Consider the following 23061-nt stretch of genomic DNA (forward strand, 5'->3'; position numbering starts at 1 on the left):
CTTTTTTTTTTTTTTTTAAGTTAATCCATTTCATATTACCTTTGGTGCTTTTTTTTCCTCTATTCCAACTCGGTCGAAACACTCGATGAGGTAGTTCAGCATATCTGTCTCTTTGCAGGTTTCAATGGTGAAATGGTCACTGTAGGAATCCCAATTACTTGCTCCACCAGAGGCTCCCAAACTTCAGAGAAGACAAAAAGAAATTCTGATTCTTATCTCTTGATTATTTTTGGCAGAGTTTGCATTTCTGCAGCAGAAAGCCTGTTAGGATCCCTGTACACATAACAAAGCACAAACACCCATGCGGCCAAGATCCACCCTGACTGCTTGTTTCACCTGCTCCAAAGCCAACAATAGTAACTTTTGGTAACACTTCAGGGACCTAAGAAGGGCTGCTTCTTACTGCAGGTGGCAACTTGTAAAACCAGAAGCACTAAGAACTGGTACCAAGTGTTAAGCATTGGAAGGGACATCACAGGCACTTTAACCAAAAAGAATGGCATCACTCAGAGACCTGTAGGTTAAAGCCAGACTATGCTACTGCTCTAATCAAACTCTTTGGGGGAGAAGTTATAAGGGACTGACAAAATAGCCCTCATTTTTGTGACTTTTACTGTGGATCTCAAAAGCCCTCATCTAACATTTGGCAATAGAACCAAAGGTTAAGAAACTCTCCAGTTAGGAGGAGACATGAACATATTTGCTATCAACATAAAAACTCCAAAACTATCAGTGAAAAAGGTAAAGTAGTATAGTAAAAGACAAAACAAAAATATTGTACTGGCAGTAACCAGACGTGGGTTCTAGTCTCAACCCCACTGCTTACTTGTTACACCTGAACCTAGAACCTCCATCTCTTTTGCAGTGGGGTTTTAATGAAATAATGTGGAGGTGCTATATAAAATATCAGCAGTCTATACTGTGAAGCACTGTTATGTTAGTAGTAACTATCCTCTGAGATAAAAACCAAACATAAGCACAAGAGTTAAATTTTAGGACATTAAACAAAGTTAAAATCAACCATTGACAGGCCACATAACAAATCTGGTGTTTAACTCACAAACGGATTTGATATACATAAAAGACACATATGGATTAATTACCACAGGAAAAAGTAAGGAGTACTGAAATGAAGAAAATGAGAAAACATAAACTTGGCAAAAAAGCTACATACAGAAGATGATAAAGGATGGTAATATGGCCGGGTATGGTGGCTCATGCCTATAATCCCAGCACTTTCGTAGACCAAGGCAGGTGGATCACTTGAGGCCAGGAGTTCAAGACCAGCCTGACCAACAGGGCAAAATCCTGTTTCTACTAAAAATACAAAAATTTGTTGGGCGTGGTGGCACACGTCTGTAATCCCAGCCACTCAGGAGGCTGAGGCACAAGAATCACTTGACTATGGGAGGAGGTTGTTGCAGTGATCCAAGATCATGCCACTGCACTCCTGCCTGGGCGACAGAGAGAGACGCTGTCCTAAAATAAAAGAAAAAAAGTATGGAAACATCAGGAATGTGAGAGACACATCCCTACTTCAACCCAGGACACATAATTAATGTCTAGAAACTAACAGGACCAAGAGGAATTGACATGTTTTACAGACAGATAGATATGCATAACTAATTCTGGAACACATTTGTAACACATGCGCCACATAACAACATTTCACTCTATGATGGACCAAATATACCCTAGTGGTCCCACAAGGTTATAATGCCATATTTTTACTGTATCTTTTCTATGTTTAGACATGTTTAGATACACAAATACGCACCATAATTGGCATAATCATCTAATTGCCTAGAGTGTTCAGTACACTAACATGCAGTACAGGTTTGTAGCCTAAGAGAAACAGGCTATGTATCACATAGCCTTGGTGTGTAGTAGGCTGTATGATCTAGGTTGTGTAAGTATACTCTATGATGTTCACACAATGACCAATCTGCCTAACGATCCATTTCTCAGAATGTATCCCTCTCGTTAAGGGACACATGTCTGTATGGACATCATTGTCCTTAGACTTTTGGAAAACTACACATAACTGACCTTGGAATAAAGGTATGATATTGGCCAAGCGCGGTGGCTCATACCTGTAATCCAGCACTTTGGGAGGCTAAGGTAGGTGGATCACTTGAGGTATAGGAGTTGGAGACCAGCCTGACCAACATGGTGAAACCCTATCTCTACTAAAAATACAAAAAAATTAGCCAGGCATGGTGGCGTGTGCCTGTAATCCCAGCTACTTGGGAGGCTGAGGCAGGAGAATATCTTAAATCCTGGGAGGCAGAGGCTGCTGTGAGCTGAGATCACACCACTGCACTCCAGCCTGGGCAAGAGAGCGACTATGATATTGGCTGGGCACGGTGGCTCATGCCTGTAATCCCAGCACTTTTGGGAGGCCAAGGCGGGCAGATCACTTGAGGTCAGGAGTTCGAGACCAGCCTGGCCTGCTATTAAAAAAAAAAAAAAAAAAAAAGTATGGTATTAAAGTATTTCAGTAAGAAGGAGAAAACAATGCTACTTTGAAATTCAAGGCGTTCAGCCCAGAGTCTAGTAAATTTGAACTCCAACAACCTATAACATAGGCCTGACAGGTGAAAGCAAAGGGAGACAATGAGGCTGAGAAGCAGTCAAAGGAACAAGGCAGCCAACTCCCTGCTGACTGAGTAGGTAACTAAGCCACCTACAAAGCCCTCGCCAGAGTCATGGCAAGGCCGGGCAGGTCTGTGTGGGATCCCTTAACAAACAAAGGCAATTAATTATTGTGTCTTTTTTTTTGAGATGGAGTCTCGCTCTGTCATCCAGGTTGGAGAGCAGTGGTGTGATCTCTGCTCAGTGCAAACTCCGCCTTCTGGGTTCAAGCAATTCTTGTGCCTCAGCCTCCCAAGTAGCTGGGACTACAGGCGCTCGCCACCATGTACAGCTAATTTTTGTATTTTTAGTAGAGACAGTGTTTTACCATGTTGGCTGGGATAGTCTCAAACTCCTGACCTCAAATGATCCATCTGCCTCAGCCTCACAAAGTGCTGGGATTACAGGTGTGAGCCACAGCACCTGGCCAATTATTGTGTCTTTATAGCAACTAATTTTTTGGTATACTTTATTAATTAATGGCAGGATCTGGTATCTGCTGACTGGCTTGATAACTGAAAAGTGAGTACTGTAATAAAGCACAGGAAAAACACACACTAGAACAAACAGAAAAAGCCATCAACCAATGAGAGAAGTGCAGGGAACCCCCTGAAAGGAAAAAATAAATATCTATCTTTGCTTGTAGCAATTTTAGTTAGTTTCAAGACCTGTGATCCCTCCTCTGCTGCTAACATTCATAACTCAGTGACTATATTCACTGCACTTTGCAAGGATGAACTTTGCTAAAACAGGCTTGTACCTACACACAATTGAGGGTAATTTTCCTATGAACAGCTCTTGCAGATGACAATGAAAATAGATCTTCTTCATGTTTAAAATGAAAATATGAAACTCTATTTCTTGATAATAAGCCCCATTTTTCTCACATCTTTACATTTCTGGGAAGAAACGCATCTTTTTTGAGACGGAGTCTCGCTCTGTCACCCAGGCTGGAGTGCAGTGGCACGATCTTGGCTCACTGCAACCTCTGCATCCCAGGTTCAAGCGATTCTCCTGCCTCAGCCTCCTGAGCAGCTGGGACTACAGGCGCACGCCACCATGCCTGGCTAATTTTTGTATTTTTAGTAGAGACGGGGTTTCACCATGTTGGCCAGGATGATCTCGATCTCCTGACCTCATGATCCACCCATTTCGGCCTCCCAAAGGGCTAGGATTACAGGCGTGAGCCACTGCGTCCGGCCGAAAAGCATCTTATGTTCGATGTCAATAGGTCCTTGCCAGCTGCCAGGCCTCAGTCTGATGCAGCACCCCCAGCCAGCATGTGAGCGTGCATGTGAACTCAGCAGGCTTAGGTGGCGTTGGCTCTTGCAACTGCCACTGAAATTACTCCCATTCCTAGCAATACATCCGACTTCATTTTAACTTAAATTTGAAACCCTCACTGCCACTTGAAATATTTTCACAAACCGTGCACTCACACATGAAAAGTGACAATGTATGTAGAAGACTATGTAGACGATTGCTTTTCTTGTGCCAGGCAATGCAAGGAAAGGCACTCAGGATATATGAGAGAATGTTCAAAGCTAAAAGAGCTCAGTGTGTTTTGGTGATTGATATGGTTGGGATGTTTGTCCAAATCTCACGTTGAAATGCAGTCCCCAGTGTTGGAGCAGGGGCCTAGTGGGAGGTGACTGGATCACGGGGGCAGATCCCTCACCAATGCCTTAGCACCATCCCCTTGGTGATGAGTGAGTTCTCACTCAGTGAGTTCACGTGAGATCTGGTTGTTTAAAAGAGTCTGGGACATCCTCCTCCTCTCTGTTGCTCCTGCTCTCGCCATGTGACCTGCCTGCTCCCCTTTCACCTCCTGCCATGACTGGAAGCTTTCTGAGGCCCTCACAAGAAGCAGATGCTGGTGTCATGCTTCTTGGACAGCCTGAGGTACCGTGAGCCAATTAAACCTCTTTTCGTTATAAATTACCCTTTCTGTATGGCAATGCAAATGGACTAACACAGTGATCACCAGCCAGGCACCAAACAAGCTGACTTGCAAGGCGGCAGATGGGGGGAGTGAAACAAAGCTTTAACCAAACAGGAAATGTAGCATCAACCTCAGTATTTGTCAATATGTTTCAAAATTATAATATTAATCCTAAAGGTGCCAGAGTAAATCATGATCACAAGTAAGAAAAGTGGCCAGTATCACTAATACAAGCATAAGTGTCAATGGTCAAAAACTGATTTACAAGAATTTTTAGATTCAAACTGAAAGAGGTAGATTCAAATTTTGAGTGTGATACTGAAGGAGAAAGCGGAATATAGTACATGCATAAATTTATGCTATGGAGAAATATTTCCACACTTTGGGAGGCTGAGGGGGGCAGATCACTTGAGGTCAGGCGTGCAAGACCAGCCTGGCCAATGTGATAAAACCCTGTCTCTACTAAAAATACAAAAATTAGCCAGGCATGGCGGCGGGTGCCTGTAATCCCAGCTACTTGGGAGGCTGAGGCAGGTGAATCACTTGAACCTGGGAGATGGAGGTTACAGTGAGCTGAGATCACGCCACTGCACTCCAGCCTGGGAGACAGAGCGAGACTCCGTCTAAAACAAAACAAAACAAAACAGAAATATTTCTAAATATTTAAAGTAGTATTTAATATTTTCCCTCAGCTGTACAAAATTCATGATGCTTTTACAACTGTGACATCCTAAAATCTTGGAAATATGTCATATTTAAGTCCTAAGAGCATCTAGAAAATTATACCTCCCTCTGGGAGAATATGCAAACCATTTTCTGATAACTACATTAGCAGTCCAATGTAACCAAGTAATTACTTCACATAATAGAAACAGAGCTGCATCCTTCTGAAAACACAATGTAAATGTGCCTAGGGATTACACGTGCATCAGATCTGTGCAGACTGAATCCCATTTTAAATGCACTAATAAAACTTGCTCTTAAAGCGACTCTGTTTCAGTTTCTTCTATAATTACCCTCCCATTTACTGACTTCTCAAATGCAGCCTTTGGAATTTGCATTTTCTTTCTTTCTTTTTTTTTTTTTTTTTTTTTGAGACAGAGTCTTGCTGTGTTGCCCAGGCTGGAGTGCAGTGGTGTGATCTTGGCTCACTGCAACCTCTGCCTCCCAGATTCAAGTGATTCTCCTGCCTCAGCCTCTCTAGTAGCTGGGATTATAGGCACATGCCATCATGCCTAGCTAATTTTTGTATTTTTAGTAAAGAAGAGGTTTCGCCATGTTGGCCAGGCTCGTCTTGAACTCCTGACCTCAAGTGATCCGCCCACCTCGGCCTCTCAAAGTGCTGGGATTACAGGTGTGAGCCACGGCGCCTGGCCTTGCATTTTCTAATAGCAAGGCAAAGTCAGAGTTGTGCAGGTTTAGGCACTATAAATTCATTAAACAAACGTTGCTAATGGATGTTCTGTGTTCTAGGCACTGCTGTAGGTCCTGGAATAGTGCACGGAACCAGGCAGATGAAGAACGATGGTGTGCGTGCGTGGGTGCATGTGTGTTCTATATAATGTTTGAGACAATGAGGTCAGTGGCCACCCTCTGATAGACCTGAGGAGAGTGAGGGAGCCGGCCATACAGCTGTCTAGTGGGGAGAGTGGTCCGAAGGGGAGAAACAAGTACAAAGGCCTAAGGCAGGAGGGAGTATTATGTGCAAAGAACAGGAGTCCAGTATATGAGTTAGGGGAAGTAGACAAGTAGAGGGAGATTAAGTTAGAATGGGGCACGTATGTGCATGTGTGCTCGGTGTGGGTGTGTGTGTGTAGCGTGTGGTGTGTGTGTGTGTAGTATGTGGAGTGTATGTGAGATGCAGGGCCTTGTAGACCATGGTCAGAGGCTTTGGATTTTACTCTGTGTGAGAAGGGAAATCACTGGGGGATCTTAGGGATAGATATGGTGGAAAGACCGTGTATGTGTGTGTGTGTGTGTGTGTGTGTGTGTGTGTGTGTGTGAGAGAGAGAGAGAGAGAGAGACAGAGAGAGACAGAGAGAGACAGAGAGAGACAGAGAGAAGAGAGGGACAGGGTTTCACTCTATCACCCAGGCTGGAGTGCAGTGGCATGATCACGACTCACTGCAGCCTCTAACTCGTGGGCTCAGACAAGCCTCCCACCTCGGCCTCCAAAGTGATAGGATTACCTGTGCTTGCCACTGTGCCCAGCCAGAAGGATTTCTTTTCCACTGTTCCTATGTTTCAACCCCAAGCAGTGACAATCAGCAAAAACAGGAGAGTGAATGTCAACGTTTTTCACTATTCACTAATTTTCCCTTTCTCTACTCATATAAGGCTTGTGACATTCAAGATTTGACCTCCTTCACTGAAACATCTACAGTTAAAAAACAAACACAAAACCACCAAATTTCTTTCTAGTCATCAACTTCCTAGGAAACAATAAGAAACATTTTCCTCCGGATAACTTCTACGGTACCTTTATCACGGGGTAATTTTTTTTTTCAGATCAACTTCCAGCTTTTATTTATTGATTTATTGATTTTTATTAACTTTTAGGTTTGGGGGTACATATGAAGGTCTGTTACAGGAGGTTTGCTGTACAGATTATTTCATCACCCATGCATTAAGCCCACCACCCAACAGTTATCTTTTCACACACGGTAATTCTCACTTCACTCACTTATGCCACTCCCGCAAAAAGCAGTTCTTTATATCTCAAACAGTTCTTTTCTCAGAAGTCTGCAAAACATTACAGAAGGAATGTTTTACCTTTTTAAAATTAATCCTTGTCATCACCCCTATAAATACTTAACATATAAATGTATGTCCCAACTACTTCCAAAAAGATTTGTAAGACATCGAATCCACTGGGCCAGCAGATGGAGAGAGCGATCCAACCCCTGATGATTCTTTCTTCTATGACATTAGTCTTACCAGGCAAGAAGTGAGTGTTAAAATTGCTTACTTCAGAGTAAAAAAATTCTGGGAAGATCAATGAGAAAGGGGGAAGGATAAAATACTATTTCTTTGCTGACTGCTCAAAGTAACAAGGTTTTGGCTGGACGCAGTGGCTCACGCCTGTAATCCCAGCAATTTGGGAGGCTGAGGTGGGCAGATCACCTGAGGTGTGGAGTTTGAGACCACCCTGGCCAACATGGTGAAACCCTGTCTCTGCCAAAAATACAAAAATTAGCCAGGTATGGTGGCATGCACCTGTAATCCCAGCTACTTGGGGGGCTGAGGCACGAGAATTGCTTAAACCCAGGAGGTGGAGGTTGCAGTGAGCCGAGATCGCTCCACTGCACTCCAGCTTGGGTGATAAAGCAAGACTCCGTCTCAAAAAAAAAAAAAAAAAAAAAAAAAAGTAACAAGTTTTTTGCTAGCTCATCTTGGCTCTGACCCTACTTAGAAGAACCCTAAGTTCTTCTACTTGTTTACATAGTTATGTCATGTATTTTTACCCATGCTTTGGCATTCTTTTTTATATCAACTAAGAACCTATAAGCTGCCAAAATCTGGATGATCACAGTTCACTGTAACGGCCAACAAGGGACATATCAACCGACTGGGATGGTATTTTGTAATTAAGGAGTGAAATGCTGGCACTTCCCTGCCAAAGGAACCGAGTAGATGCACAGACTCTCGGCAGCAAAAACAGTAGTAAGGAACAAGAACAAACAAGACCTATTTGGGCAGAAATGGAAAAGTGGGTGGCAGCACGGTGCGGTGGTGAACATGAGTCTGGATTCAGGATGCTCAAGTCTGAATGCATTTCTATGATTTTGACCCTTTTGTCTGTCCCCCCGGCCCCGCCCGTTCCCCCCGCCACTTCCTCACAGCAGGCTACAGCGAGGATTAAAGGGGCTGATACATGGACAGAGCTGACACCACATCTGGCGCACAATGCTCCATGAGTACTTGCAGCTATTTTTATACACTTGGTACATTTTATTCCTCCTAGTAGGGAGAGAATTTAGATCTGAGGCAAGGCTGGGGTGTTAGAAGTCCAGAAAGAGAGGTATTAGTAAAAGCAGCACACAATCTGATCGGTTGTTAGAGAAAGTCACAACTAAATAGGCCAGGGAGAGAGAATTTCTCCCACAGAAAATTTACAGTAAAACAGATAACACAGCACTTTTACCATGTGGAAACTGATTCCTAGGAAGGATGCCTGCTTTATTACTATAATCATGCAATAGGATTTTATCTACGTGAAAAAGACACTTTCACCTTTGGGAAATTTACTTGAGAAATGGTGATAAAATGTTCAACGTAATACAAATATCAACCTTCCTGAATCAATATTCAACCTTGCATCAACATTCCTCTGTCTCTTTATATATTCTCTAATGATTCTTCTGAACACCATCGAATTGAATGAAGTGTACCTAACTCCTACTGCAGTCTCTATTTATAGCCTGGAGTTATTTTTCAACAGTGCTGGGCACAAACACCAACTCAGTCCACAGGAAACTTCAATTTAAGAGCAAAATTGTAAGACAATGAGTCAGAGGATTAGAAAGAAGGTGCTATTATATTCTCTTGCTCAAAGTCACCTACACAACCCAAGTAGTGCTTTTCGCTCGGTTTCCAGGGGTAAACATTCAGCAACATCCGGAACTATGTTTCAGCCTCTGCGGTCATTTCAAAGGCTCTTTAAACAAATGGGGTCTGGCTTCACTGAGGTCCAGGAGGTGCTAAGAGAAATTTAAGGCTAGACATGAAAGCAAAGTCACAGTTATGCCAGATGGTATGACCTCATATGTTCTTCGATGGATTGCTCAGACTGAGCTCAATGGGGGTGAACGGGGGGGCGGTGGAGGCTGGGAGGGGGTGGGAAGGGAGCGCGCGCGCACACACACACACACACACACACACACACACACACACACCTTCCCCAAATCCCAGCCCCTCTCCCGTTACTAAATAGCAGCAATTCATGCAACTGTACTTAAGAAAACATGCCTCAGAGAGTACAAGTTGTCACATCTGGTAGTTCACAATAACATTCTCGCAATAGATAAATGAAGGGTCCCTCATTTTAGATCTAAAGGCGGATAAACTTGATGACTGATCTTTAATCTGTTTTCATGCTTTTGAAAAATGATTATACATAAAGTTTTCCTCCAAACTTGCCAGGCGACAACTCTGAAAATTCTGCGGCCAGACACAGTGACTCACTCCTGTAATCCCAACATTTTGGGAGGCCGAGACGGGCAGATCCCTTGAGGTCAGGAGTTCGAGACCAGCCTGGCCAACCTGGCAAAACCCTGTCTCTACTAAAAATACAAAAATTAGCCGGGCATGGTGGCGGGTGCCTGTAATCCCAGCTACTTGGGAGTCTGAGGCAGGAGAATCACTTGAACCCAGGAGGAGGAAGTTGCAGTGAGCCGAGATTGCACCATTGCACTCCAGCCTGGGTAACAAGAGCAGAACTCTGCCTCAAAAAAAAAAAAAGAAAAAGAAAAAAAGAAAGAAAGAAAAAAAGAAAATTCTCCTATGTGCTACTTTATCCCATGAGAAGGTCTGAACACATCAATATACTCTGGAGCCCACCTCATTTGACCCTATCCTGCCTGGATTCAAAGCACGCCCCTTGTTAGAGCTTATAGAAGTTAGTTCCTAAGCATCTATGCACATGCAGGGGTAAGACTCCATTCCTCTGATACCTGGACCCAAACTGGACACAAGAAAAATCATCACCACCACCACCACCTTCATCATCACCATCACCATCATCATCATCTTCTTCTTCATCTTCTTCATCACTACTGTCCCCAGAAAGTGCGAGGAAGAGGAAGGAGAAAGGATTGTCGTACATACTACCACAACAAAAGCAAAAAAGGCCATCAGAGAACAAAGAAAAAACAAGACGGGGAGAAGCTTTTGCAACTGCTGTCCTTTTAAATAAACCATACACTAAAACTTTCGGCCACTGACATGCAGAAACATAATTCACCTAAATTATAGAAACACATACAGGTACATTTGAGAGAAGGGGCCACTGGATTAGTGGAATTCTGATATTGCTTCCTTCTAAGAGACTGAACTTACATATAACTAAAACTCAACACATCAGGACATGAACCGACCCACCCCACTCACCAGAAGTAAAAAACACCAGGCCCAGATTTGCTCCCACACCTGCTTGGTCTGATAGCATTTCAACTACCACTGGCAACAGGACAAAAGGCCAAAAAGGGTTCCTGTGTGCCCCAACTCTCAAAGGGAAGAAAGGGATTCACAATAGAATAGAGCAACCCAAACTTTCCAGCATGATTAGAGCCTGGCAGAAGCATGGACTCAGAGTACGTGCCTACCAAACTAGTTAGCCACACAGGTTAATAACCCAAAACAACAATTTAACAGAGTCAGTGTCACACAGCACTTCTTCCAAACCGTGTTAATCTCCTTTCCCTGCACCGCAAACACACACGCAACTCTCCTGTGGGATAAATACCTAGGAGAGATCCTCAGGGAGGAGGGGCGTCTGCTCGCGGCACTGGGTGAGGCGGGTGGTAGGGGTGGACCCGTGCTGCTGGGCCTCTCTCTGGAACTGCTGGCGGGCACTGCTTGGGGGCTACTGGCGAGGGCAGGGGGACTTGGGGAGCTCGACAGAATGGAGACGCCTGAGGACGCCCATGGGTGAGTGACAGTGTAGGGGCGATACCGCGGGGATGAAGGCTGGCTTCCCGCAGCAGTTCCAGAGGCTGCACTGTGAGGACTGAGGGGAGTGGAAGGCACAGCCAACTGGCTGGCTGCACGGGAAGGTGAGGCAAGAGACGGGCCCATCACGGGAACAGAGCTCCAGAAACTGGGAGTGGGAGCCGGACTACTTTCATAGAGGCTAAATTAGTTGAGAAAGGGAGGAAAGAAGAGAAAAATCAAAGAAAAACTTGAGATAACTAACTAAAACAGAAAATATCAAGCTTTTAAAGGAGAATCATTTCAGTTCAAGTATATCTAGCAGATAAACATCTAAATAATTATAATCTAATTGCTCTATTGATCTAGAGGCTATACTTACAAGACGATAAAGTCCCCATTCGAAGAATGATGTAGTATACACAGCCAACTGCTTCTAAAATTTCATCTAGCAATATCTTAACCACAGAGAGCCAAAAAATAATAATCTAGAAAAGAGAATTCCACTTCCAATGACTAAATCCACCTCCCCAAATATGATATATGCCATACCCTGTATGACACTGATTAACACTGTCAACAAACATTCCCTTCTCCTATGTAGTTCACAGTTATTTTACTACCAGTAAGATGTGCAAAGAGAACCACACTGACCTAGACAAAGAGCTGGCACCAAAGGAACCCACGCTGCAGAACATGGGGCTTGTTCCTGGATTGGAGCCAGTGTTTAGCAAGAGATTTCTGTCTGGTGACCGTGCTGCTGCAGCAATTGGCTGTGATGTGGCTGTCAGACTGGCAAATGGGTTTTCATCTCTGGTCTGAGTGGACATCATTAGCACTTCCATTAAAATCTGGCCAATCAAGTCCTTAAAATCGGAGAACACTGTTGGAAAGGCAGAATAAAGAACAGGTTACACACAGTTCGAACACAGGTTACACAGCCCTTGAATAAGCCAGCTGACCCCGAATGGTTCGATGCAGTATCCTGGATTAGATTCTGGAATGGTAAAAGGATATTAGTGGAAAACCTAAATAAAGCCTTGTGTTTAGTTAGTAGTAATTTCTTAGTTTTGACAAATGTACCATGGTTATATAAGATATTAACGTCAGGGGAAACTGGGTAAAGTATATATAGGAACTCCCTGCACTAACTGAAACTATTCCAAAATTAAAAGTTTATTAAAAAGAAAGTTGGGGTACAGTCATTGAGAGTTACCGCTGATGTATATTAATTGTAAAAAGAAGCTACTCCCAACTATAGAGGTTACTTTATTATACTACAAATGCAACTGGGTTAATATTTCTTAGTCTAGATATGTTTTATAGATAGTAATAAAACTATTAAGTCCAAGGTTCAAAAGATTTTATGAAGGGTCCAACATCTAGTCACCATGTGGCTTTCAGGAGCAAATGCTACATTCTAGCTTCCTTCTTATTCTTTGCAGCTCCCAGTTGATTTACTGTTGGTCTTTAGATACATTTTAAATACCACTAAACAAAAGTTTTAACTCATGGAAATTTTATCTGATTTGGTTATTTAAAATTGCCACTTACATGTGTAAGACAGATTTGCCACTTAACATGTGTAAGACACTTGTTTTAACAAAGGTTTTAACTCATGGAAATTTTATCTGATTTGGTTATTTAAAATTGCCACTTATATGTGTAAGACAGATTTGCCACTTACATGTGTAAGACAGAGAATCTTAAGATTTATAATAAGAATAACAAGTAGCAGAGTTTCAAATACATGGTCTGCTCCATTAGCAGAGTTTATAAGTAAAATCAGAAATAGTCTTATCCATCCTCCAGAAATACAAAGGACTTTTTTTTTTCCCTCCTCAGAAGATAGGCAGCATAGAAAAGAGAAAGGCGATCTCCTTGATATTCACGCATCCATTTAAAATCTATCTATTGAGGGACTATTTTGTGCAAGATATCCTTCTAGGGATACATCAGTGAGTAAAACAGACAAAAATCCCTACCATGAGGGAAGTTACATTCCAGTGATAGGCCAAAAAAACCACTAAAGCACACCTCCCATACCTCTTCTGCGTTCCAAATGACTACTGTAAAGAAAAAGGATGGTGCCCTATGATGCTGATATCTTGCTAAGAGTTTTATTATTTTGTTACAAGCTTGGCCTCTTAAACTGGAATATCAGAAACACAGCAAAATGTCATTATGTTCTATCTTGCTAAGCAATTTAACCAAACAGACCAATTCCACCGTCTATACATGGCTTCACAGGCACTTAAAGCAGGTATAGCTCATACAGAACACTTCTCTCAGGATCCCTGGAGACCACCCACTATATCTATACTTCATAAGAGGAGGTAAGGCCAGGCTCAGTGGCTCAAGCCTGTAATCCCAGCACTTTGGGAGGCCAAGGCAGGCGGATCACGAGGTCAAGAGATCGAGACCATCCTGGCCAACATGGTGAAATCCTGTCTCTACTAAAACTACAAAAATTAGGCCAGGCACGGTGGCTCATGCCTGTAATCCCAGCACTTTGGGAGGCCAAGGTGGGTGGATCACAAGATCAGGAGATCGAGACCGTCCTGGCCAACATGGTGAAACCCTGTCTCTACTAAAAATACAAAAATTAGCTGGGTGTGGTGGCGCATGCCTGTAATCCCAACTCGGGAGGCTGAGGCTGGAGAATCGCTTGAACCCAGGAGGTGGGAGTTGCAGTGAGCCAAGACTGCGCCACTGCACTGCAGCCTGGTGCCAGAGCAAGACTCTGTCTCAAAAAAAAAAAAAAAAAAAAACTACAAAAATGAGCTGGGCATGGTGGTGCGCACCTGTAGTCCCAGCTACTCCGGTGGCCGAGGCAGAAGAATCACTTGAACTCGGGAAGCAGAAGGTGCAGTCAGCTGAGATCATGCCACTGCACTCCAGCCTGGCGACAGAGTGAGATTCCGTCTCAAAAAAAATAAATAAAGAGGAGGTAATGCTCTAAGCACCTTCTTACTACAAAGAGAAAAACTCCAACCCTGAGAAAATGGAGACCATTAACTTATTTACATAGTATTATAGAAATAATGGAAATGAAAAATAAGTTATCGATAAGATCAGTGGAAAGGGAAGAAAGTGGCTAAACAATTGTGTCCTCATCAAGAAGTATCCCTGTCATCAAAAATACAACCCAAGAGCAAGATGGAGTGAATGTGGATAACAGAGGGCAAAGATCTCACATCTTATTTTCTTGTTGAGTCCTCTGCAGTAAGACTACTGAGCTAGATTCCTACCTTCTTTTGGGTTCTGCTTAAACTGTGCAGAAAGAGAAGAAAGAAAGATGACATCTCTGTCCCGGTCCTTCCAAGAGACACGGAAGATCTTACAGACCAGCTGTAAGGCCTGCTCTTCAGACACTTCAGGGCCCGAGGAAGGCTCCTGGTGAAGAAGAAGATTTGCAGGTTAATTTCAAATAAGAGGTATGAGTTACGTATTTCAATAGGAATACGTTATTCTGATTTAATTCATTATTAGTGATGATATTTTAAAAATGCATGAAACCATTCACCCACTGATTAGGGGAAAAGTAAGCCTATTCCTATAACATCAAAGTTACAACATCTAAGTCTCATGAGCTTACAATACAATCTATGGGGAGCATAAAAGAGCAAAGATGGCTGGGCGTGGTGGCTCACACCTGTAATCCCAGCACTCTGGAAGGCCGAGGCCAGTGGATCACCTGATGTCAGGAGCTCAAGACCAGACTGGCCAACATGGTGAAACCCTGTCTCTACCAAAAATACAAAAATTAGCCAGGTGCGGTTGCGGGCCTGGCTACTCGGAGCTACTCGGGAGGCTGAGGCAGGAGAATCGCTTGAACCCAGGAGGCGGAGGTTGTGGTGAACCGAGATCGCGCCATTGCACTCCAGCCTCGGCAACAGAGTGAGGCCCTGTCTCAAAAAAAAAAAAAAAAAGAGCAAAGGCATTATCAAAAGTCACCAAGGAAAAATATGTGACAGAGGATGTACATATCCTATCTATTTACTTTTCTGAATTCCACAGGACCAGGTTAACACTCTAGGTGCATGACCAATTTTCCTCCAGGAATTTTTCAAAAATGTAACATTTCTCATTACATACCACCACAGATAAAACAGCATATAAAAAAGAATTTTGTAAACATTAAAGAACTATACAAAATAAAGCACTACACCACTAGGAGGCTACAGTGCAACTTCTTATTTTCTCCTTTGTTTGTCTTTATCTTTATTTACAGTGCAACTTCCAATAATCATTAACATGTGTTGCTAAAGGATTCCTAATAATTTACTAAACAGAAAGTGATGTAATTATCTATATTAATACACACACACACACACACACACACACACACACACCCTAAATGCAGAGCACTAAGCTCAGGTGATATTCAAATATAAAGGCTTCATGTTTTCCAAAACCTTCCACTTGCTACTAGATTCTACATATTCTTGCTTCAATTCCCAGTCATTTTCCTCAGAATACTGCTAAAGATGTGACGATCTACTTGCTTAAAAGCAAAAGACCAGGCCAGGCGCAGTGGCTCACGCCTGTAATCCCACACTTTGGGAAGCCAAGGCAGGTGGATCATGAGGTCAGCAGATCGAGACCATCCTGGCTAACACAGTGAAAACCCATCTCTACTAAAAATACAAAAAATTAGCTGGGCGTGGTGGCGGGCGCCTGTAGTCCCAGCTACTCGGGAAGCTGAGGCAGGAGAATGGTGTGAACCTGGGAGGCGGAGCTTGCAGTGAGCCGAGATCGCACCACTGCACTCCAGCCTGGGCGGCAGAGCGAGACTCTGTCTCCAAAAAAAAAAAAAAAAAAAAGCAAAAGACCAACAGAAAGAATTCTAATTTGCTCTAAATTAGTTCCTATTACAACCTAAATTTACTGATAAAATCATGGCCCTGAACCAAAAACAGATAGATATTATCAGATCAAAGGACTGAGTTACACTTCCATGAATAAGGGTAACCTAGGTTATTCATTTTTCCTCAAAAGAATAAAAATAATCACCTGCCTAGGACTTCCTGATTTCGGGTGGCCCCACTCTAACAGACTCTACAGATACAAGACATGAAATGTGTTTATTTCTATTACCTGTACCAAGGGCTTCATCGCTTACCAACCTTATCACTGAGGCTCCGCTTTTCTCTTCGATCATTTTCATCAACCTCCATGTTTTCAATTCCTGAATCCACATCCACCTGGGACATGCTTAAAGTACAAAAGACAAACAAGCCTTTTACCTTTTATAAATCCGCACAATGTCACTGTAGCTGCTGGGTGAGAAAATGTTTTAAAATATCAGTTAATCAGGAAAGCAAAATGATAATGGTCCATCTTTTTTCTTATTAATTTTTAAGAGTTCTTCATAAATTAGGATCTAAACAATTTGTCTCTTATACATGTTGGAAATATTTTTCCTAAGTTGTCATTTTCTTGGGCTTACTTTTTAAAAGTATATCATTGGCCGAGTGCAGTGGCTCACGCCTGTAATCCCAGCACTTTGGGAGGCCAAGGCAGGTGGATCACCTGAGGTCAGGAGTTCGAGATCAGCCTGACCAACATGGAGAAACCCCAACTCTACTAAAAATACAAAATTAGTCAGGCGTGGTGGCACATGCCTGTAATCCCAGCTACTCGGCAGGCTGATGCAGGAGAATCACTTGAACCCAGGACACAGAGGTTGCAGTAAGCCGAGATCGCACCATTGCACTCCAGCCTGGGCAACAAGAGCGAAACTCCTTCTCAAATAAATAAATAAATAAAAGTATATCATTAAAGTAGGTTATCTATATATAGTATTTTAAAATGACATAAAATTCAACCAGGCCAGGTATGTTGGCATGCGCCTGTGGTCCGAGCTACCTAGGAGGCTGAAGCTGGAGGATCACTTTAGCCCAGAAGTTTGAGGCTGTATGCACTATTACTGTGCCTGTGAATAACCACTGTATCCCAGCCTGGGCAGCACAGCAAGACTCTGGCTCTAAAAAAAATTAAATAAACATTTTTAAAAACTTAATTAAGAAAATAGGCCAGGCACGGTGGCTCACACCTGTAATCCCAGCACTTTGGGAGGCCGAGGTGGGCGGATCACAAGGTCAGGAAATCGAGACCATCCTGGCTAACATGGTGAAACCCGTCTCTACTAAAAAATACAAAAAATTAGCCGGGCGTGGTGGTGGGCACCTGTAGGCCCAGCTACTCGGGAGGCCGAGGCAGGAGAATGGCCTGAACCCGGGAGGCAGAGTTTGCAGTGAGCCAAGACTGCACCACTGCACTCCAGCCTGGGCGACAGAGAGAGACTCCGTCTCAAAAAAATAAAAAATAAGAATAAAAAATTTAATTAAGAAAATAAAAAACTCAACTGAAGTCTTATTACAAAAACTGGTTAAGTACATATCATTTACCCCCGAATGAACAATTGCCCTAGCACCATTTACTGGAAAGATCATCCTTTTTACATTAATATGAAAGCTCCTATGTCACGTGTCCAATTTTCATTAATGAGTGGGTCTATTTCTGGAGACTCATTACTGTTCTGTTAGACAATTTGTCTGTCCCTGGCCAATACCACTTTGTCTTAATTACTAAAACTTCACAAATCTTGATATCTGCTAGGTCAATGTCTCCACTTTATTCTTCTCCTTTAAGAGGTTTTGCTATCCTTGGCTCTTTCCTCTTCTACACATACTTAGGAATCAGCCTAAGGAATTCCTTAAAAACCCTCCCGGGATTTTGACCAAAATTTTTTTCACTCTTAGAGATCAACTTGGGGAGAGGTAATATAATTATATTACTCAGTTTTCATTACTCTCCAAGTATTAAGATCTTCTTTAAGGTCTATCAATAAGCTTTAATAATTTTCTCTATAAAAATTTTATACTTCTTTTGCTAAATTTATTCCTAGGTACCATATGTTAATATTTTTAATGAAATTGTGAATGGCACCTTTTTAAAAATTACGTTTTCTAACTTTTTGTTGTTGGCAGACAGGAATGCAACTGATTTTAAATATACACTTCTTATAAGCAACTTATTTATTTATACATAGAAAGTTTACATGTAAATAATTTTTTTTTTTTTAGACAGAGTCTTGCTCTGTCACCCAGGCTGTAGTGCAGTGGTGCAATCTTGGCTCACTGCAACCCCTGACTCCCAGGTTCAAGCAATTCTCCTGCCTCAGCCTCCCAAATAACTGGGATTACAGGCACGCACCACCATGCCCGGCTAATTTTTTTTGTATTTTTAGTGGAGACAGGGTTTTACCATGTTGGCTAGGCTTGTCTCGAACTCCTGACCTCAAGTGATCTGCCTGCTTCGGCCTCCCAAAAGTGCTGGGATTACAGGTGTGAGCCACTGTGCCCAGCCAACATGTAAATAATTTATCTGCAAATTATTACTGTTGTTTCTTCCATTCCAATCCTTACTTGTTTTACTGCACTGCTAAATACAAGAAGAAATAGCAGTCATCCTTGTTCTTATTGCTGATTTTACAGAAAATGATGCTAACTTCTCACCACCGAATAGAAGAGTTGCTGTAGTTTTTTGGTAGATGCCCTTTATATTAGTTAGAGTAAGACAGGCTATACTGTAGTAACACATACACTCTGAAATCTTAAGAGGCTTAACACTGTAAGGATTTAGTTCTTGCTTACACAAAGTCTGATGAGAGTGAAGCATCCTTACTCCATCTTTAATCTATGCCATCTGCAATACACAGCCTCCAAGGTCACTGGAGCAAGAGAAGAGAGGGACGGAGGAGGAACATCGGCTCAACTGCCTTCATCTAAAAGTGACACGTCACTCTAGTTCATAGTCTACAGGACAGAACTAGTCATTGGCCCCAATCTAACTGTAAAAGAGAATGGGAAATTCTGGGGAGCATGTGGAATATTTGGTGAACTTTGTCTGTGCCACACTGTGAGTTTAAAGATACTCCTTTCTGTTCCTCATTTTCTTATTATCATGAATTAATGTGGAATTTTATCAAACTCTTGCAGCTACCAACATTATAAGGATTTTCTTTTTAACATGCAATATGGTAGATGATATTTATAGATTTTCTAATATCAATGCATCCTTGCATTCCTAAAGTAAGCCTAAATTGATCATGATATACTATATTTATATTATATTGTATTATTTTAAAGCAAACTTAATTGAAATATAAGATGCCCATAATCCCAGCACTTTGGGAGGCTGAGGCGGGTGGATCACTTGAGGTCAGGAGTTTGAGGCCAGCCTGGCCAATATGGTGAAACCCCATCTCAACTAAAAATTCAAAAATTAGCCATGCGTGGTGGCCCATGTCTGTAATCCCAGCTACTCGGGAGGCTGAGGCAGGAGAATTGCTTGAACCCAGGAGGTGGAGGTTGCAGTGAGCTGAGATTGTGCCACGGCATTCCAGTATGGAAGACAGAGTGAGACTCCGTCTCCAAAAAAAATAAGGATAAATGCTTGAGGGAATGGACACCCAATTTGCCATGATGTGTTTATTTATTTATTACTTTTTTTGAGACAAAGTCTCACTCTGTTGCCCAAGCTGGAGTGCAGCGGTGCGATCTCAGGTCACAGCAACCTCCACCTCCCAGGTTCAAGTGACTCTCCTGCCTCAGCCTCCAAAGTAGCTGGGACTACAGGTACATGCCACCATGCCCCGCTAATTTTTGTATTTTTAGTAGATACGGGGTTTCAACATGCTGGCCAGGCTGGTCTCGAACTCCTGACCTCAAGTGAACACCTGCGTCAGCCTCCCAAAGTGATGGGATTACAGGCGTAAGCCACTGCTCCTGGCCTGATTTTTTAAAATAATATCTTTCAAACCAGTAGAGAAAAAAATGTGGAATAAGAGTGAGCAGAAGGAAATCTCTCCAACTCTCTATTCTCCCTTTTTGATGTTTAGATATACCCTGGATCCCTGTTGTCTTTTTTTTCTTTTTTAAAGCTGAACATCTGCATTCACTACAGTTTCAGTGTTCTACCCAGAAATTTCAATCCTAGATACATTTCAGGAGAAACCAAGGATTCTGTCCTCTGTATCTCTAAATATCTTTTATATTTTTCATCTGCTTTGTTCTTTGTGGTACGTTCTGGGTAATTTCCTCAGCTCTTTCAGTTTGTCAATTCTTTTTTCAGCTATGTCTAACCCCTATTTAACTCTTACAGCAAGTTCTCAATGTAAATTACCTTTTCATTTCTAGATATTCTATTTGGTTATTATTATTATTATCATTTTTTTTTTTTTTTTTTTGATGCAGAGTCTTACTCTGTCACCCAGGCTGGAGGGCAGTGGTGTGATCTCAGCTCACTGTAGCCTACACCTCCCAGGTTCAAGTGATTCTCCTGCCTTAGCCTCCCAAGTAGCTGGGACTACAGGCATGCAACACCACACCCAGCTAATTTTTGTATTTTTAGTAGAGACGGGGTTTCACGATGTTGGACAGGTTGGTCTTGAACTCCTGGCCTCAAGTGATCCATGTCTCTGTTTCCCAAAGTGCTGGGATTACAGGCGTGAGCCACCACACCCAGCTCCTTATTCATATTTTTAATTCTCCTTTTTTTTTTTTTTGAGATGGAGTCTCATTCTATCAGCCAGGCTGGAGTGCAGTGGCACAGTCTTGGTTCACTGAAACCTCCACCTCCTGGGTTCAAGTGATTCTCCTGCCTCAGCCTCCCCAGTAGCTGAGATTACAGGCGCCTGCCACCAGGCCCAGCTAATTTTTTGTATTTTTAGTAGAGACAGGGTTTCCACGTTGGTCTTGAACTTCTGACCTCAAGTGATCCACCTGCCTTGGCCTCCCAAAGTGCTAGGATTACAGGCATGAGCCATCGAGCCCAGACTTAATTCCCCTTTTCATCTGTTTAGCCCACTGACACAAACCGAGGGCACTGCTTGAGGGGAGAGGAGCCAGGTCCAAGGAGTCTGACTTGCTCAACCATGAAAGGAGTCAATACCTCAGCCACTCTTACCACCCATTTTTGGCACATATGCAACACAGGAGGGCTCTTTCAAGACACCTTGATCCTTATGAAGCAAATAGGGTATTTATTTGGCTTACCTGTATGAAATATTCCAAACTTTTAAATTTCACTAATTAGTAAAAGTTTTAGGGAGAGGCATATGCTTGCCAACTTTATATTTACAAAATGAGAACAACAGATTTTTTTTTAACTGACTACACCATTATTTCATAAAAGACATTTAATATGCAAGTATAGTGGGCCACGCACAGTGGCTCATGCCTGTAATCACAGTCCTTTGGGAGGCCAAGGCAGGAAGATCTCTTGAGGCCAGGAGTTTGAGACCAGCCTGGCCAACAGCTGAAACCCTGTCTCTACTAAAAATACAAAAATTAGCCAGGCATGGTGGCACACACCTGTAATCCCAGCTACTCAAGTGGCTGAGGCAGGAGAATCACTTGAACCTGGGAGGCGGAAATTGCAGTGAGCCATGGTCACACCACTGCACTCCAGCCTGGGCGACAGAGTGAGACTCTGTCTCAACAGCAACAAAAATATGAAGAATATTTCTGAATAATACAAAATCTTTAAATTTAATACATTTGACACTAATTTGCTAAGGACTGGCATGGGTCTCTAGCTGGCATTTCTGACTATGGACTAGAGGCTAAAGTGAATGGATCTTTCTCTTTCCCTAAATAAAAGAGCATATTAGAAAACTGGCTTCATTTTACCTTTTCTCACATGAGACACCATCGATATCCATGCTCTGGGAACGTGAGAGAGACTGAGATTGCGTTTCAAGGCTATTAGAGGGCGAGCTGCTGAGAGAACTGACTCCTTCACTGCTCTGGCTTCGATGGGCTACTCCTAAACAGAAAACACAGGAAGGATGAAGTCCCATGTGAAATAATGTTCAAGTTATTTGTAATAGCGACAGTAAACAAGCACAATCTGCAGTCACACCATCATGACATTGCAGCAACCGAGGAATTTCTATCAGAAGATTATATAAAAAGCTGGAAACAATAATAAAATCATAGGAACATTACTAAGAAATCATAAGTTATCAATATACTTCATATGAGGTCAGTAACAGAGCTACACCTAATGCCTAAAACTCACCCCTCATCACCTCTCTTGCACCAATTCAAACTATGGCCCACAAATACAAATTAGAAATACAAATTAACTTCCATGATAGTCCAGAAAAATCCTTGAAATGCGCCCAAAAGAAGATATATTAATAAACCAGGCCGATGCAGTGGCTCATGCCTGGAATCCCAGCACTTTGGGAGGCCGAGGCAGGTGGACCACCTGAGGTTTGGAGTTCAAGATTAGCCTGGCCAACATGGTGAAACCTCATCTCTATTAAAAATACAAAAATTAGCTGGGCACCTGTAATCCCAGCTACTCAGGAAGCTGAGGCAGGAGAATCCTTTGAATCTGGGAGGAAGACGTTGCAGTGAGCCAAGATCACACCACTGCACTCCAGCCTAGGCGACAGAGCGAGACTCCATCTCAAAAACAATAAAAGGATATATTAATAAACCTATAGAAAAATATGTGATAAAGCGAGTATAATAAAATGTTAACGAGGCTGGGTGTGGTGGCTCACACCTGTAATCCCACCATTTTGGGAGGTCGAGGCAGGTGAATCACAAGGTCAGGAGATTGAGACCATCCTGGCTAACATGGTGAAACCCCGTCTCTACTAAAAATACAAAAAAATTAGCTGGGCACGGTGGCGGGCACCTGTAGTCCCAGCTAGTCAGGAGACTGAGGCAGGAGAATCGCTTGAACCCGGGAGGCGGAGGTTGCAGTGAGCCAAGATCGCGCCATTGCACTCCAGCCTGGGCAACAGAGCGAGA

The 23061-nt window shown here is 42.7% G+C and overlaps 1 protein-coding gene across 3 annotated transcripts in view; it reads right to left on the reverse strand.

Annotated features, from left to right (window-relative positions):
- UBE4B (ubiquitination factor E4B) overlaps positions 1-23061 on the reverse strand; it is a 149487-nt gene that overhangs the window by 63641 nt on the left and 62785 nt on the right. The window contains exons 3-9 of one of the 3 annotated variants that reach the window (XM_019010842.4): positions 21925-22060; positions 16354-16441; positions 14476-14620; positions 11879-12107; positions 11040-11426; positions 10249-10401; positions 40-181 (exon numbers count right to left, since the gene is read on the reverse strand). In XM_019010842.4, the coding sequence (XP_018866387.3) occupies positions 40-181; positions 10249-10401; positions 11040-11426; positions 11879-12107; positions 14476-14620; positions 16354-16441; positions 21925-22060 (1280 nt within the window). The remainder of the gene's footprint in view (positions 1-39; positions 182-10248; positions 10402-11039; positions 11427-11878; positions 12108-14475; positions 14621-16353; positions 16442-21924; positions 22061-23061) is intronic. The other 2 variants (XM_019010846.4, XM_019010852.4) reach the window with 2 other exon arrangements.

The sequence above is a fragment of the Gorilla gorilla genome, chromosome 1 (genome assembly GCF_029281585.2).
Source record: "Gorilla gorilla gorilla isolate KB3781 chromosome 1, NHGRI_mGorGor1-v2.1_pri, whole genome shotgun sequence".
Taxonomy (NCBI): Eukaryota; Metazoa; Chordata; class Mammalia; order Primates; family Hominidae; genus Gorilla; species Gorilla gorilla.